An 18,729-nucleotide genomic window follows, 5' to 3' on the forward strand; every position below is an offset into this window, starting at 1 on the left:
GCCGCGAGAAGTATTTATGCTCCCAGAAAAAGGCATACTGCGTTTCTTAATATAGAGGAAGCTACAGTAGATATTTGGAAAAGAGGCCTTCGTAATGCTCCGGTCAGATTCCTTGTGAAAGATCTGGGAATGTTTTGAGAGGACTTAAGATGCCACAGGACATTGTTGCCGTTGTGAAAAGACACCTCACCTTCCATGACTCTCAGACCCAAAAACCTCGACAAAAAAATTTCTTTGTGGACTTGCTTTGTGCACAACAACAACAGTCAACAGTCACATCAAACATAGGAAGTAATTGGAGACGTGTCCTTCCTGAATGAATCCCACATCTCCATGAGAGATGTGGGATTAAGCCACAGCTATTGGCTTTGCAATGTGGCACGGAGCAGCGGACGTCGGTGCGAGCCGATGAGCCTGAGCAAAACGCTTTGTCACCCGCACCGCTGCACCAAAGTCACCGAACTGAAATGGAAGGGGAGGGGGACCTGTACGGTCATTTCCCATGGACGATACATTTTCCATGTCAGTTCTGTTTACCCGTGAGGCGGGCAGCGGAGATCATTTCACCCCTGTTGGCGCTAATGGATCACAGACTGACCTTGGTGAAAAATATGTAGACCCACACCGATCATTACCATGGGATATTGACCGGGCTGAGCATTGAATAATTCAGTAGGTGAGACTATTTACACCTCTCAGTGACAAACACCCTGGCGAAGTCAACATGAGCGATTGTGAGCTTAACCTTAAAACATGAATACGTGGAACACTGCAAGTTTGCAGGTGTTTAGTAGGCCGTGCATCACCTTGATATTTCCCATGCCTCTTATAACTTGTATACACCAAAGGACTTAAGTTAGGGTTTTTAGGGGTCCCAGACAAATATTGACATTCTTGAAAGAATCATAAGGAAAAGGTTATTGAGGATGCACTTCCATCACCATTTGAGTTATTTGATTTGAGATGGTCAGAAACCCTCACTAGTCTGGGATTCTTTTGAGAATATCAGGTTGGTTTGATATCTTGAGACTTAAGTCTTGGCTCCTGCAGTCAGGGTTAGGGTTAGGGTTAGGTGAAGCTAAAGGTGAAGTAGACGGGTCGTGGTATGTATTGGCCAACTTCTATCGCCTACAAGGTTAGGGTTACTGATTAGTCCGGTTTAGGGTCAAGGTTAGGTTTTGGGTCAGTGTGCGAGAATCCTAAAATTTTTGATGCCCTGGGATCACCCATCCTTTCCAAACCCTACAGTGTGTACACTACCAGGGAGGACAAAAGGTATTCAAATGTCTGATGCCTGACTTTTTGTATATCCCTTCCATAGTGTACCTATACGTCAGTCATTCAGTAACTGGAAGAAGAGGTACATACCTCTTGTCGGAAGGCCTTCCTGAAGCCACTGAGGGGAGTTGGGGCGAAGGCCCTGCCCGGGACGCAGCTCACCACCACGGGCAAGCCTCCGCTGCAGGTGCCGTTGGCCTTGGCCGAGCCCACCTGGCCTAGGTTACAGCTGGACAGGTGGGCCTCGTTGCCGGTGCAGTTGACGGCGTAGTCCCAGTACGAGGGCTTCTTCCTGCGAGCGAACATCCTGAGAGCGCCAGGGGTGAGCGGTACAGGTGGGTGAGCAAAAGCCTTCCTTTACGGATGAAAAAATCTGATTTGAACCGGGACGTAGTCAATATTGAGGAAATCAATTATCATTATATAATTTGGACGAATACCTCAATATCGATAATTTTACGTTATTTTGTGGATGATTATCGGTGCTTTCACAAGATATTCACCCAGAAAATCATTAGTAATGTGGATCTTATGATCAAGCAGGTAGAGGCACTGATTAGAGCAGCTGGAACAGCTATAAACGTCAGGAATTGCATTACTTCAATTTAAATTGAACTATATCATGATATCATGATAACCAAAATCCCAGATAATATCTAGTCTGATATTGAGATATTGATATTATCATGATGATTAGCATAATGGCCAATGCGGTTATTTGGTTGCTTTTTTTTCTTTCTATCTGGCATTTCAGACGAGCACTTTGAAACGCTCTGTGAACAAACTGTGGAGTTGAGATCAATAACCTGGGGACTGTGAAGCCCACACAGGGTCGGGAACAATGATGGTAGTATTTTAAAATCGATACCTGTGGCAGTTTAGGTCAGGTGAAAATAAGATCGGGCCTCAGACAAACATATGAACCCCATTTAGTCTAAATGTAACAAAGTGGGGTTAATTGTGTTCTTCCAGGCCCAATGGGGTGCTAATCTCTTCCTCTCCATTTAGTGGTGGGCCTATATTACATGTTTAATGAGCCTTGCTTGCAGAACGGCATGTCCTCCAGTCTTGTATCACATGGCTGAGGTGTACATGAAAAACAGATTTAAAGAAGGGGGGGACATACGGCATTTGCTTTTCATTTGGGACATGCAGATAGGAATGCTACTCACTGGAAACTGTCCAAGTCTCATGTGCGAAGCTATTAGCAGAGGGCTGACTGCCTAGCTTAGCATATAAGGCTTATCTCCAGAAATGTACTTTTAAAGCAGCTGTGGGACCATTCAACGCTGACCTATTCAATGACCTACCCCACTGGATTGTGGGTGTGGAATCTCCAAAGGTTACTCCCGTCGCTGCAGTCACTTCACACAAATAGAAATTAAACCTTTCCATGAGCCTCAAAGGCAGTCGTTTCAGTTTCTCCACTCATCTTCTTTTTGGAAAAATGCTCAGAAAGAGGGCGGGATCCTGCTGGCTGCGCATGGCCAGCGGGTCACAGGACACAGCCCTTGTCTATTGAACTGGCGTAAACCCTTAAATTGGTCATTCTCTGAGGTCCCCACCATAACACGGTTCGACAGCCCCGATCCCTGAGCGCGAAGTACTTGCCACTTGAAGAGTTGAGTGGACGTGTCTCTGAGCTTCAGGGGCGGGACCTAAAAAAATCAACTAACCAACGCGTCAGGATTTTAAGGATCAATGCTTTTGTCATATTACTCCACTCCCTCTTGCTGAATATACTGAGCGCACACACACACACACACACACACACACACACATTTGGAGCCCCTCTAAAATGAAAAATGGCATGTCCCTGTTTCAAAGCGGATAAACTAAAGGGTGCATGGGAGCTTCCAAGCAACAAGTGGTGAACTTGGGATTACGAAAGCCTTGCAGCAGAAGTTGGCCACATGCCGCGGCAGATTCAAAACGCCCGCCTGTAAAAACAGAACTGCACGTTTCACGGTTCTAGGGCTCAGGCAGCCAGGCACGTAGATGGAAAAAGTGGAGGAGCCGCTAAGCGCGGTGGGGAAAAGTCCAACGACTGTGAGACGAAATAGTTGGAACAAATCACCTCATTTGCTGGAAAGTCTAAGGGTTTTTCGTGGTGATTAATGCAACGCCTTTTCAGCCACAGGCTTCCACATATAGGTAGATATTTAGGGCCAGGCACTGACTCTGACTGAAGGGGACTGAAGGCACTGACTGAAAGGGGAGGAAGACGTGTTTCTATAAACAGAAAAACACTATAGTCTTTTCACCACCTGCAAACAGGGCTTGGTGGTGTGAAGAAGCCGAGCCCAAAAGACTCATGTGTGTCTCACAGTTTACGTGGGTATACACCTGGCCCGAGTTGACAAGGAGGTTCTAAGTCCAGGAGCCGGGTCTGGTTTGGAAGTATAATCCTTACGCTAACACATAAGGACATCTGTCCGTGAAGTCGGAGGTCAAGCTTCCACTTTAACTAGACATCCAACGGGATACACCGAAAGCAAGCTCCTGCCATGCAGACGCTGGATCCCAACCCTCACAAGTTAGATCAGGATCTCATGATTTGGCCTGGGATCAGTGTGGTCAAAAAGACATACTGAGCGGAACTGGGGTATAAGGAAGGCATCTGCACTCCATACATTACAACAATATGACCGGTTTAGCATGCGCTCTCACCCAAAAAAATCAATCAAATGGGAAAACATAATCAAAAACGGGCACCTCCTAAGTCAAGTCATGTTCTCCAAAATGCATGCAATGCTTAATTGTAATCTGTTAATACATCTGTTGGTCACACAGCCAGATCTGTCTCTCCTTTTTAGGATTCATGCTGTTTTCACGATGCAAGGCGAGAGGAAAGTCAGGCTAAAGAAGATCCAGAGCCAGAGATAACAGTTCATGGTATTTTTCTCATAGTCAATCGTCAACAAAAAAAGGAGGAAAGGGGATTAGTTCACTTGTAACACTGGTTGTAGGAAACTCAGCCATTGTGGTGTTGACTGAATCCCAGCCCCTCGGGATTAATTAAGTCTCATCTTATCTCATCTGTTGAGTCCCATTGTGTGGCATCTTTGAGCTGAACCCGTTCAGCAAATTCACAAATTAGCCCTGGTATACTACGAGATTGCGTAATGAAGCACTAGAGTTAATGCTAAGCTAAAGGGTTAATCTGGCTGGCGTGGGAATCAAAGCGGTGTCAGGGGCCTACTCACTTGTAGACCCTGGCGTTGTACTTCCTCTCGCTGGGGAAGCCGAACATGCCGCAGATGACACGGCTATTTTGCTGGCTCCAATAGCCGTTGCAGATCTGTTTCCACTTGCCGCCGTCCTTGACCTCCACATAGCCCTCGGTCACGGGGATGCGCTTGCGGTATGATGAGAGGATGGCGCGAATGCGCACGTCCTCCACCTGGATGTTGAGGTTCTGGGAAAAGTAAAATAAAAAAGAAATACAAATAAAAGTTGCTGGAACTTAGTATGAGTACACTCTGAGGTTGAAGAGAACAATAATAGCATAGAGATTTAGGCCCCGTCAAGCTGATCTAACACTTAATCTCGAAAATAAACTAGGCTGGATAGATTCACCTGATAATTTAACTAGCTCTGAGAAAATGTCTCCAATATGTTAAAGCATTCTACAGAGAGAAAGAAATAAAAAATACATCTAGGGAAGCAACAAAGAGACACCCTTGCCGATCTAGGAGATCTTTTCAATCCATAGCTTTTTGTCGCCCCCCCCCCCCCCCCATTTCACTTTTTATTTACATTTTTTCTTTTGGCTGCATAAGTGCAGCCAAAGCCAATGTAGACAGTGCGCCCCCTGCTTCTCACGCTCAAAACAAGCGGCTAAACAAACTATAGATCACATCTGTCTCGCATTTGCATTTCCTGCGTCATATAATGTTCAGGGCCTTCACCTCGCTGCCTGAACGCAGCATTTTCTTAAGCACCCTCGTAAATAGTCTCCAGTTTGTCCTAGTTTCCCCCTTATTCTCTTCTTTTTAACTTAATTGCCTTGTTAATGTTACACACCACGGCCATGTGCTCGGCAACTGTTGGGCTTCAGAATCAAAATGTGTGTTATTTCTCCTTTTTTTTTTTACAGTGGCTGTGTTTGCAGCCCACGTTTTTAGTGGGTGTCGGTAAATAACACTGTACAGACACGACTCTGTGGGCACACGTGCGGCAGTTGACTGCTACACCCCCGACCTTACTCTGTTTTCTTTTTCAGGTTAGCGGTTAAAAAAAGGCAGAATAAGCAGCTTTGATTTTGAATAATAATAATAATAATAATAATAATAATAATAATAATAATAATAATAAATATAGCTGCAAGAAGTAATACACAGTCCAGTTTAGTCATGTAAGGTAGGTATTACAGGTTTCCGAGGTTCCGTCGCACTGAAGAAAACCTGTGGTGATCGGGAGTCGCTCCGAGTCCGCCATGTCCATGTCGAGCTCAGGCGGACGGATGCTGTTTTATTTTATTTTTATTTTTTTACGTGGATTCAATGTTTTGGAAATAAATTTAGTATAAATAAAGACATGTATACTTTAGATAAAGCCTCTTATTTTTTTCGGTTATTGTTAACGTTTTAAACATGTTTTTAAGTACATCGGTTATTGGTGCTTCATTGGCTTATGTGTTCGACCAATCACCGTGCACCTACCACACTGATTTCCCTCAAGAACGGTGTTTCAACAATCATGCAGTGCGGACACAAAAGAAAGGGAACAGTTTCTCAGGAGGTTCTTAGAGCTTCCCGCGGTGCGAAAACGCCTTCTGTGACTGATTTTCTGGGTTTTGTGAAACGCAGCACGAGTTAGAGTTTGTCCACAGCATCAGCTTGGGTTTTCTGTCTACGTCAGTGGAACTGAACCTTTCCCAGCTCAGGGGCCACATTAACAAAAAATATTTTCGAAAGAGCCAAATTTCTGAAACGTCCCTTTCCTCCATCAAACCATTATGCATTTTAAAATAAGGATACTAGTAATATCTTAAGGAATAAAAAGCATGAGGTATGCGACAATTGCAATTTATTATTATTACTGCCATTACCATATTATTATTACCATTTTTTGATTACAAGCTTCTTGCTAAGATTGTTTCCCCAATGTTACACAGATTTCCTGGCACAGCGCAAACAGAGCACTAGAATAGGTTGCGATGCATTCACATGGATAATGGTAGATGGCAAACGGTCTGCTGTGCCTGCTGGGTTTTTGAGGTGCAGTGGTTGATGCCGTGTTGTCTGGGATTTCGCACTTAAATTAAGTTAAATGGCTTAGATAAAAACCATGGATTGATATAAAAGTTGTTTTTCTGTTTATATTTTGCTTGGAGGCTGGAAGCCGATGGAGGATTTGGACACGGTGGAATGGCTGGTCCGGTGATGAGTTGCGGCTCCAGGTAATAATATAATTAAATACAAATAATTAATAATAAAGTTGCCGGTGGAAACCACGTGATCAGCCATTGATCACTCAGTTAACAGATCATTGATCACTACCAGGAAACACATCTCTACAGATGTGCTTTCTCTCAAAGCCGTCATAGGTTGCATAGGTTGATGTGTCTAATGGGAAATTCAGTTTTGAATACTGCAGACAATGTCTCAGAAAAAAATAATTGAAATACGCTTTTAGAATTTTTTTTGTTTCATTTTAAATACCACTTTAAAGAGCCGCAACTAGTCATAAAAAAAAGCCACATGAGGCTCGGGAGCCGTAGGTTGAGGATCACTGGTCTAAACGTAGCAAACGCTATGCAGTCCACAGGGCACGGGTCACTGGATGCAAATGACTTCCGAGAGACAAAGCTTGGACTTTCCAAAAAATTGGTGCCGGTCAATGTGTCCTGGAAAATTTCATTTTAATTTCCCGGACAAATGGGAGAAAGAGAACTAACTGAACGTAAATATCCAACAAAAACGCCAAACTATGGATGAATGTGTCCCTGTCATCAACGACACATCATCTTTCTGCTTCTCTTCTGGAAGCTGTGCTTTGTCTCCGCTCCGTGTGTGTCAACACTGTTTACAAGCGCAACCTGTCCACAAGGGAGGGGGCGGGGCTTAGTTCTATATCGACAAACGTGATTGGTCAGAGGTGGAGCTTTCAGATCAGCGTTAGATCGTCCAAACTGATTGGCTTCCTGTTGCAACTTGCCGAAACAGATCTGACTTTTTTTATCGAAATGATCCACCCAGCACTAATTCAAATTGTGCTTAGAGGGAATTAATTTCCCAGGACATTATGACCGGAGAGATTTATATATGTCGGACTTCAACAGATTTTCCTGGTCAAAAAACAGCAATTACCGGATAACAGAAACGCTGATACACATTATCTATACATACTGTATATAAAAAAAAAAGAGAGAAATACAGTCACAATTTTGATGTAGGCAACTTAATTGGAAAGATAGAAAATAGAAAAATGGGACAATGATGGAACGGGCAGGACGCTGAAGGAGAGGGGCGTAAAAATCTGGTTTCAATGGCGCAAGGAGGGTCTTGGGCAGGAGCCGGATCAGTACCGGGCTCGGGTGCGTGTGAGGCTGTCAAAAAAACGGGACAGCGTTTCCCTCCCCTTGGCTCTTTGTAGGGATTAAATAAACAGTCTCTCTCTCTCTCTCTCTCTCTCTCGGTCACTCTTAGGCCATAGACCAAACCCACATTCTTGTGCTACGTGACAGAGCAAGTGGGGGTTGAGGAGGGAGGGTAGCAGCGCAGTGGGGAGCAGCGCTTTTGCTGAAATAAAAAAAAAAGTCCTACGGATCAAATAATGAGAAGGGAGGGTTCGCCAAATTAGTGAGAGGAAAGTGGAAATCAGCAGTCTTCTCTGTGCTGGACCGTCCTCTCGGCCATAACAAACCACACTAACCATCCTGAGTCGTAGGCAGAGTATGGAATGTAAAGGAAAAGCTGAGATCATGGCCATAATAATGACAGGACATGCGGTGATGTGGTGGTGGTCCCGTCTGGATGTCCATGGCCGGGTAGAAAATACACACACGGACATAAAAAATAGAAATAAAAGTTAATAATGCCCCAACCAAAAGTCTCCGGGGTATTTGTCGTATTCTTCCGACGCTAAAAAGCTGCTCCTTCGTCGGAATGTCTCGAAACGAGGAGGGACAGTGATACAGATGTTCGCCAGGGTTCGATATCCACTGGAGATTGAATGCCTGATAAGCGCATGGAAACTTTTCCCTTTTCCCATCGCACGGACTGACCTGACCCCAAATCCACGAGACACAAGCAACATCTACTTATGTACACAACATGCACTTTAATTAAATCTCCTTTTCGCAAACAGGAAGCTATCAATATAGACAGACAGTCTTTACATCTTATACCAAAAAAAGGTTTGGCAACCAGAAAGCTCTTTTGCGCTCCCGCAAATTAGCTCTTTCGGCTACATTAGCATATACAGGACTAGAAACAGGATGTCGCGGCACTTCCTTCTTGAAACCGAAGCCAAAGTTACACTTTGGATGTACTCCGATAATTCGAAATAAAAATGGTATATTACTGTTATTCAAAAGTTGCACAGAAAATTTTCCAAGACACCATGTGACTATCATGAGACTTTCCCGTTTTCGAAAAGGGGATCTTGTTTTTCAAGGCTTAAACCGAAACCGCACTGAAACACAGTCAGAAGCTGCAGCAGAGTAGAACAAAGTATCATCAGTATTTCGGGGGGTTGAATGACATTATACATATTAGAACAACTTTGACGTTTTTTTGACAGCTTCGCTCACGTGCCAAGTTGTCCCTGCCTCGTCCCCTTTCCCCACCGCTGCCAGGCGAGTGTTTTTTGTTTTTTTTTATCCAAATCCATTTCCTGTTTAGGTTTTCAGATGTTCTTCACATGTCTGTTTACCAGCAAACGATTTGAGAAAACGGCCAATTGACTGCCGCAGCAAGCCTGCATGAGAGAGCGGGTTCATCTGGCACGTGTCTTGTTGCCGTGGCACTCTGGGGAGCCGCCAGGGGTTTCCTGATTTGTTCGTCTATGGGAGCGCGGTGGTAGTGGTGGTAGGGAAAAGCCATTAGCGGGACGACATTTAGCGTAGAGGTGAAGCATGCACACAGACAGGTTCCAGCTCGTCTACCAGAAATTCCATTCTAAGGTCTCCTTGATTTCTTCACGGGATTTATCAGGGGGGCAGTAGATCAGGAGGTAAAGCATGTCATCTGGTGACTCAAAGGTCCCAGTTTGATCCCCAGCTCCTCCTGCTAGTGTGCTGTAATGTCCTTGACGTGACACCTAATTGCTCCAGATGGCTGTATGCATCGGTGTATGAATTGTAAGTCGCTTTGGACAAAAGCGTCTGCTAAATGTTGATGTTCAGGTAATATTAATAATTATCTGAAGATATCTTGGTTGGTGTTCCATATGACCTTTCCCAATTGGATGGGTTTTGTACAACTTTAGGGTTGACACAAAGTCCTTTGAATTTTTTCAACCTTTACAGACCAACCCGTGAACCCCATACGCCAGCGAGGCCAAGAGGTGCGAATGGAAAATCGATTCTTTTCGACGGAAAAGCACGCATGCTTAATGGATTAAGCAGTTAGAAATGACGGGAAAACCAGTGGATCCATAAAAGGATGAATGACATGACATGCTGTTTCAACAGGGAATAGGAATAGTCTGCCATGAGTTGACCTGGATGCACCACGGGGTTCAGACCAAGCGGTTGGGACACTGAAGCGATGAAGCTATTTGGAGCAGAACCAGAAGAGGATATCCTGTCCTGTCCAAACTGATAGCACTGAACCTGTTCTTCTGCGTGACTTCAGCAACATCCCAGATGAATTTAGTGTCGTTTTGCCCGGCCACCAAATCGCATTAACAGAACTCAATTCTACACTCGAGGACCGAGCATCTCTGATCACAAACCTACTGAACAGAACTTTCTCATACTTCTGTGTAGAGTAAGCGACATTCCTGACAACCAGCCCGTTGACGAGGAATAATGGGATTTTATCAACAAATCTAAGTGTGTTTGACAACCTGCTGAAATGCCACTGCCCCATATTAATGCCACCTCCCCAATGAATGTGTTCATGCAAACTACTGTTTGTATGAACACATGATTGATTATACATATGACTATATATCCAATACTATTGTTCCAAAGTGTAGCTTTATTCATTACAGCATTAATCAGAACATTTTATATGTATTATTTATGTATTTATTTTAATATAAAATATTAATATAATATTACATATTTTAAAAAATATGAATAAACACAAATAATAATAATAATAAATAATAAATAAACAATACCTGAACAAAAAACATAAAATATAATATAGAGATCAATATAAAATAAGCTACAGGATACAATGATAGAATATACAAAAGCCTGAAAGAGGCGACAGTGGCTCAGGAGGTAGAGGGAGTCGTCCAGTCACTAGAGAGTTCCTGGTTCAATCCCCTGCTCCTCCTAACAGAACATCAAAGTGTCCTTGAGCGAGACACCAAACCCCTAACTGCTCTCAATGAGCAGGAGTGTGCCTTGCACAGCTGCCGCCACCATCAATGTTAGAATGTGAAGTAAGCACTGTCAGACATATGACTAGGAAAGCACTCTATAAATGCACCCTATTTGAGGGATACAATACCATTTTTCACCTCACTTTACTATTGAGAAACAGTTTCAAAATGGGGGCAACATTTAAAAAAAAGCATTAAAAAGTTCTTTTCATACCTCTTTTCTGACTCAAACCACCGAACAACAACTCCAGAGCTAAAGGCTCAAAGTGTTCTCCTACTCGCCTAGAAGTCATTTTGAATGAGCACATAAATATTAAATGCCTGAACTGTCAATGTTTCTCATGTTTATAGAGCTAGAGGAGCCATAAGCTACTTTTTTTTTTATACAATTGGTCACAAGAAATTCACGGGATTTCTGGCCAGATTGTGACTTCATTACTCTTCAGCACAGCCGGCTTCAAAACTTGATCTCTGCCAGCAACAAGAAAGTACATGGCGCAAGTAACATATGGTTCCAATAGAGATCTTGAACAGTGCTCTTTTTCAGCAAAAAAACACAAAAACCCACAACACATAGAATCCTGGTGTAAAATCCTGAAAAACACACACTGAAAGTGTCAAACAGTGATACAGATAGGGTTAGATAGTTGTTTTACAGTAAATATGTCCTGAAACGCAGCTATTGACACCATTTTTCCAGCTGCCGCTCTCATTATAAATATTTGAGAACATGTTTCTTTATCACAGATTATGCCACAAACAAAAACCACCAACACAAAGGGATGATTATCTGTTTCCCCTGAGACATTGTTAACGGAATACTGTGAATGTCATGCGCCGAAAACCTTGTTTCCTTTGCACTCGTTCCTCCCCCCTTGAAGCCATTAAAAGGGCCTTTGTCAACAAATTAAAAACAGATGTTTTTCACAGTGCTGTTAACATGCACATTTAGACTTGCTTTGCAAGAGATTAAGACAAAGATTAAATGGGAATTAACTGTCTTTTTTATAAGGCGGGAGAGGTTTATGTTGCACCATAATAGCGTGTAACATGCAACGACAGAGGCTCGACAGTGGGGTGAATGAACCCAAGACGTTGTATGGCCACATTACAAAAACATGCATAATAAAGGAAGAAAATGTAAAATCAATTTTGAAAAAAAAAAGCGAAGTGATGGGGTGAGAATTTTTTTTCATTCATTGATTGTATAAGGGAAAATGGTATGAAAAGAGTGGAGAAAATAAAAGTTACATAGGCCTATGTCACTTAAAGTGGTAATCCATAAGATAATTTTGTTTAAAATACATCACATATTTGATTCTATTTTTAACTGGCACCTTATAAGAAACATCCATTCAATGTATTTTTCATGACGTACATGTTCCCCGATATGGTGCTTCCGTTGTTGGTGGTGGGGTCCGCCGAATGCAAGGACTAGACATAAAACCAGCGGAGTTGGTGAGGTCAGTAAACTGTCAGGATGAACATTCACAAAAAAAATACAGCAGCATTGGATGAAAAAATATCCCCACCACTTTAACGTTGCAGTTTTGAATGAATTCTGGGACTTGAAGTGTAACCCACAGACGACCTTATGGATAACCACTTTAAAGTGGTTATCCAAATATTTGCTCTTTTTTTCCATACAGAGACAGAGCCTCTATATATACTGTAGACAGAGCCTCTAGTCGCATATGCCACCGAGACTGATGGAGACCCATAACCAAACTTGCTGACGTGAATGTCCAACTCATTGGAAGTTATATGATGAATTTCCCCAACTGTGGTTAGACACAATAGACAGTTGCACACAGTGTGTACATTTTTGCTTGTATAGCGCCTGAAAATAACCCATACACAGACAGACACATTCACAATTCTAGCCTAAATAACAACCCCCTCAAAAAAAGAAAATCTCTGCGTGACTCACAGTGACAAAAAATCACAGTGTGAGTGAAGGTCGCCTCTCCCTACGAGCCAGACACTCCATACAAACCGGAGCTATATTTGTAGGGCATAATTGAATGGAATTCCAAATCCAGAGGGTAAACATCGTTGCGTGTTGTACACTGGGAATGTGGCGCTGCGCGGCGCTGCCGCGGCCGCGAGGTCATCTATCGGTTATTTAGTGAGACCTCATTTACGAGGAGACCGTTTGAGATATCTGCGCAGCCCTCGTATATTACGCTGGTGAGTTCACGGAGCTGCTGCCTTGACAGAGAAAATTCGCAACATCCAACACATACAATGACTCCGTCGGAGGTATTTTCTTTTTTTCCGAGGAGAAAGACGACGGTTTTTGTCCTTGAAGCTGGTTTTACACAGAATCCGACAAACAACAAAAAAAAAACAGAAGTCCGTTCATTCCTATGTCGGATTCCGCTCACGAAAAGCCCTGACGCACTGCAGTGTAGTCTAGACGCTATGACTGGAACTGACGTCTGTCAAGTTTTGTGTCGGACTGTCAGGTGCACTTTGTATTTGGTGTGAAGCCGGCTTTAGGTCGCACGGGGGGGAAAAAATGGCTGAACGGCATGAAAAAGAGCGTTGTTAAAACACAGCTTGGGGGGACTTTGTGGATCCTTGTAAAGTACTTAGGAGAGAGAGGATAAAAAAAAAAAAGAAAAGAACAGAAAAGAGGGGGGAAAAAAAGTATAAGTCTCCTTTGGGTGCAACAATCAAGCTTGTCTCAGCGTTGACGCCTGAGGTAACTCCTCTCAGAAAAAAAGAACGCCAACTTAGAGCAATAACTGCTTCAAAGTAGGGCAAGAGCTAGCTTGTAGCCATGTGTTATCAGCTTAAACATCTCTATGAAGGGGTTTAACTCTGAGCAAATTCTTCATGATTCGTCAGCTACAGTTACACCTGGGGGGTTGAGTTGGCTTTCCCTTTGCAATACACGCTCTAATGCCCACAATTTGATCGGTTAACCCATAGACCTATTGATCGCCTTTCTCGATAGGCATCCCCTGTCCCGATTGACTTCCAATACAAAAAAATACTCCAATTTACCTTAAGACTACCCAGAACCTTGAAATCCCCCTTTGGGAGGTTTAACATTTGAATATTTCCAAAATGACTTTTCCACTCCTTCAAAACCTTTTGTTCCCCAGTTAGCAGGGAGTCAATACGTCCCATAATTGGTCGACGACTGTTGAGGGTTTTCAAACAAATTTAACCATCCGGGCTCCTAGCGCAGGCCCCACTTCAATTTCACACTGTGACATTGCCTTTTTTTCGCAGACTTTGTGTTGACTTTAATTAATCGTTGATATTTTATAGAAGGCGTGGGTGAGTTGGGGGGGTTACGCTGAGCTGGTGTTTGCACAAAGTCTGCATTGATCCATGCAAAATTTCCGTACCCTGTCAAAAGCAGGGTACGGAAATGAGCCAAAGCCAAGACACACATTAAACAGACAGCGGGGGTATTTCTGAGTGTTGAAATAGGTTTGGTGATGGAATGCAATGAATGCGACCGATCACAGGGTGGACTTTCAGAATATTTTGACCTCCTTTTTGCCTACCTCGCCAAGGGCCGAAATGTTAAGGGCAGAAAAAACCCACAAACATTGGAAATATTCCCACTGAAGAAAAGTCAATGTTTCCCTCTGTGATGTTTGACCATCCAGTCGACTCAAAAGACAATGCTTAATATAACTGGAATCCATACACAAACCACCGAAGTACCACTTTGGCCTTCAAGGAACAACTTCTTTACTTCATCTGAGCCGTATATGCCTATGCCCCCCCCGCCCCGCCCTCTGTTCTTTTCCCCCAAAGTACCTTAAGAAGCCACATCTCTTTCATTTCAACCGAAACAGAGGAATCTGAACAAAGGTCAGTGACGGACGGTTGTCAGGGTTCACGTTTCACCTTCTTCTCAACTCTCAGTTGGCTCTCGGAGCATGATTACGATTGGGCCAATCGCTGCTGGGCCAAACTATGAGAGGAGCAATAATGCTACCCTATCAAAAAGCACTGAGACACTCACACAGGCCCCACTGCCTTACTGTACTGTGTGTAGAATACTGTACTGCATACTGTATCACTGTTCTGGGTTACTGCATACTGTACAGCATACTGTATCACTGTTCTGGGTTACTGCATACTGTACAGCATACTGTATCACTGTTCTGGGTTACTGCATACTGTACTGCATACTGTATCACTGTTCTGGGTTACTGCATACTACGCTGTATTGCTGTTCTGTGCGGTGTTACTGTATTGTTGTGTCGTACTGTTGTATACTGTACTGTATATCTCCATACTCACTTTATTCACATGCATTTTACTGCACATATCTGTATATACAAAGAGCCTATCCCTTATACATAACTCTATTCCCTTCATTTCTATTTTGTACAACCTCTCTGTATTATCTTTTGGAGTCTTGTTTTTTTTAATTTAATTGTATTTATATTATTCTATTCTATTCACTAACTGCATTACGTTTTAGGAATCAGGTAGGTAGGTAGGAAGTAGGTTAGCTATTATGTTCGGTTTAGTAACTACTGTGCATAATCTCCGGGTGCGTTGCAAAGACATTTCACCGCCTATATTTATGAACGTATGTACATGTACGTATATGACAAATAAAACTCTTGAATCTTGAATCTTGAACAGATGCTTATTTTCAGACACTTAAACGCTTAAAGACCCCCCACTCCAACCCCATCCCTTCTCACCAAACCCCATAGAGGAAACCCACACGACATTTCGTCATGCTGGCAATTGCAGAGGTTGAGTCACCAAGAATATACCATTTCCAGATGATAGGGGGGTGGTGGAGGTGGGGGTGGTGGAGGTGGTGGCACAGGCTCAGGAGTCTATGTGCCACTGCTCTAGGTGCATGGAAAAGTTTCTGTTCCAATCCCACTTTGAGACCTACACAAGGGCTACTCTTCTTTAAATTAGGGCAGAAACTAAAGCTGTATTTCTCTTCCCTTTAAAACTCATCAGCCACGACCTGAGCCCCCTTTGAGAGAAGATGTTCTTGGGAAATTGAGCACTATGATGATGTTTTTCAACTTTTCCATGTGTGGGGCCGGAGATGCCGAGTGTGAATGAGTTGAGAGATAGGGGCAGAGAGAAAGCAGGGGGGGGTGAAAGAGAATGAGAGAGTGAGAGTGAGACAGTGCTGGTCTGCCGTTCGCTCATAACATTGGAATGTGGCTTCATGAGGCCTACACAGTGAGCAGATAGATAACGTTCTGCCTGTGGTGGCAATTAGCTCTGGGCCCGTTGTCTGTGCCCGACCAAAGGGGGAGGGGCGGGCTTCTCAGGAGGCACGGCCTTTAAACATCCTCTGAAACGTCCACGGTGACAATTATGAGTGCAACACCTCACAATTACCCGCTTCACTTCACTTTCTCCGCCACGACACACGTCGGCGGCAGGCTGTTTACAAAGGGTTGTTATTAGGACGGATCGCCAGCGGGGTTCATGAGTTTTCAGCCGTCTGGTTGTGGGGTTGCCATTGTCAATAAAGCAAGTTTTATTTCAGGAAATATTAAAACATTACTTGATTCGTCCAAGTGTTACGGTTTAGGGTTTTTGGGTTAGGACAGGTCCTGATGGTAATTCATGGGACTACGCGAGAAACAGTTATTGGTACATTCATTTGGTTACAGACTTGCTATTGGTCCGCATACCTAATTCACTAAAAAGTAGAGATCAGGTATTAGCAAAGAAAATCAAACCCATTCCAGCAGGTGTTACTAGCTGGAGTTATCAAAGGAGACAACAGCTCTATCTATGTCAAAAGTCCACGGGTGCACTATGACCCTCAATGTCATACACAAAGGGCCATGGACCCCCCCATTTGATATGATTTTGTCTCTGAGACGATAATCTAAGTAGATTGTGGTGCTAGCTTTTCTAAATTAAATAATGGTGAATTTGAACTATTAATCATTTTGATGGGGACCTCCCTGGAACCTCTCAAAGGACCCCTGGGGGGTCCCCAGTGTTTAGAACGATTCATGTCCATGTTTTCACCTACCTCCACGTGGTTAGGCAGTGTGTTGATGAATTTAAACCCCGGGATCCTCTTGTCGCTGCACACCACCCCGACATCCTCCGTGTGCTTGCAGTCGGACACGCCAATCCCGTTGGAGTTGCAAAGGGCCAAGGTCTTCTCTTTGCCTGTGCACTGGACGTTGTCAAACCAGATGCGTCCTAGCAAAATAGAGGGCACATACTGGTTACTGCTCATGAGTCACGACTGCCACAAAGCAAGGGTGGTGATGACTAGCAAAGGCGGACGAGGGGACGAGGCAACAGTAAGCATGCTCATGGTGTTCAATGATGGTCATGAAGTCCAAAGTGGGTAATGGAAGAGGCCAAGGTACTTAGTCTCTTCCATTGCCTACAGAGCCATCAGGACGTGAAGCTCTGCATTTGAGGACAGTAGGTTTTTATGGAAGTTCCGTCTGCCACACACCACTCGAGTGGCATTTTCAGGGCCCTCCAACACAGAGACACAGGTGGAGATGTTGCAAACACACAAGTTTATTGTAGAGAGTGGGCAAGATGGAACAAGCCTGGAGCAGATGGAACATTTTCATGACAGAGGCTCTCCCCGTGTGTGTGGGGATGAGTGATTTACCTGTTGCTTGTTGATTGTTCTAATGAGAAACAGCCGTATAGCCACCCTGCGCACAATTACCTAGACCCAAGACAGGCGTGGCCGCTTAAACCACACCACCCCCACACCACAGTTTTCATCCTCCTTCACATTAAAATTCTCAGTGAATATCGCTTTGATGTAAAAATGTTAGAAGTGAATTACGGTCATGAAGATTCACTAAATGTCAAAGTACCTTCTCCCTTCCCGTATTTGGAGGACGGTGACCAAGAAACGGCCTCCATGTACCCCAGCTCGCGGCACACCACCTGGGCGGCATGAATGGAGAAATCGTCGTCGCAGACAGTGCCCCACTCTCCATTGAAGAACACCTCCACGCGGCCCTCGTTGTGCTTGCGCTTGTCGCCCGCCAATCGCAGTTGGATCCTGGGCGTGTCTGGTGACAGCTGTGGGGCCGTGTACTGCTCCTGCTCTTGGTCAGAGTAGCCCGGCGGGTAGCCCATGTGCTCGTACTGGGCCAGGGCCAGCTCCAACAGCACCAGCAGAACGTAGAGGGCGGCCGGCATGGCGCTGAAGTGAAGGGGCGAGATCTGTCGGAATTGTAATGGAAGCAGAACATAGACCAACATAAATTTAGCAGAGCCCGGAAAAATCGGCTACTCTTCTTAACAGATGGTGTAAATATAGCCAATATCTTATTTGATTGTTCCCCCTTGGGTTGAGACGATAAGTAAAACAACCCCAGCGTCTTGACAGGCTGTGTTGCTCAAAACCAAAACACCTTGGAAGTGATGTGACACCCTTAATCCTCAAAAGGAAAAACTTCTACAGGTGGCCAGACCACAATCCCCCCCCCCCCCCCCCCTTACTCCGCTTTCTCCCTTGAAGCCTTGAATGGAGAAGAATGAATCACAATGAAAGGTCAAAAGGCTACAACAGTCTGAAAGGTGGTGATGGCTGCAATCGGGGAACACTGTTCCCAAAAGGCATCCTACAGTTGACGTCATCTACTTTCAAAACTTAGGGACAACCGGATTGCACAGGGCACCGTCACATTATCAAATTAACCCTAACCCAGAGCCATTTTTACCGCTCCTCTCTGGTGGACTCCTCTCTCCAAGGGGACGGGGTCTCTCATCTCTCACTTCTAGGATCTCGCTGTAACGTGGCAGTGATTACACAAGCCTGAAAACATACATATTACAAAATGAACAGCCCTGCAGCTGGAACTTCCTACGCCCCGCGGACTACCAGTGTCATTACACTGAGGAAATCTGAAGAGGTTCTGTCCTTATGAACACATGGTGGATGTCAGCAGGACACAGAACACTCAACTGAAATAATAACATGTTGTTAGT

At 44.1% G+C, this 18,729-nt stretch overlaps 1 protein-coding gene across 3 annotated transcripts in view; it reads right to left on the reverse strand.

The window, feature by feature from the left end:
• Positions 1-18,729, reverse strand: part of loxl2b (lysyl oxidase-like 2b) — a 41,638-nt gene that overhangs the window by 22,134 nt on the left and 775 nt on the right. The window contains exons 1-5 of one of the 3 annotated variants that reach the window (XM_080004012.1): positions 18,462-18,494; positions 17,607-17,961; positions 16,787-16,962; positions 4,485-4,696; positions 1,369-1,585 (exon numbers count right to left, since the gene is read on the reverse strand). In XM_080004012.1, the coding sequence (XP_079860138.1) occupies positions 1,369-1,585; positions 4,485-4,696; positions 16,787-16,962; positions 17,607-17,937 (936 nt within the window). In that variant the 5' untranslated portion in view covers positions 17,938-17,961; positions 18,462-18,494. Of the gene's footprint in view, positions 1-1,368; positions 1,586-4,484; positions 4,697-16,786; positions 16,963-17,606; positions 17,962-18,461; positions 18,495-18,729 lie in introns of those variants that run through there. The other 2 variants (XM_080004010.1, XM_080004011.1) reach the window with 2 other exon arrangements.

The sequence above is a fragment of the Zeus faber genome, assembly GCF_960531495.2.
Source record: "Zeus faber genome assembly, chromosome: 7".
NCBI classification, from domain to species: Eukaryota; Metazoa; Chordata; class Actinopteri; order Zeiformes; family Zeidae; genus Zeus; species Zeus faber.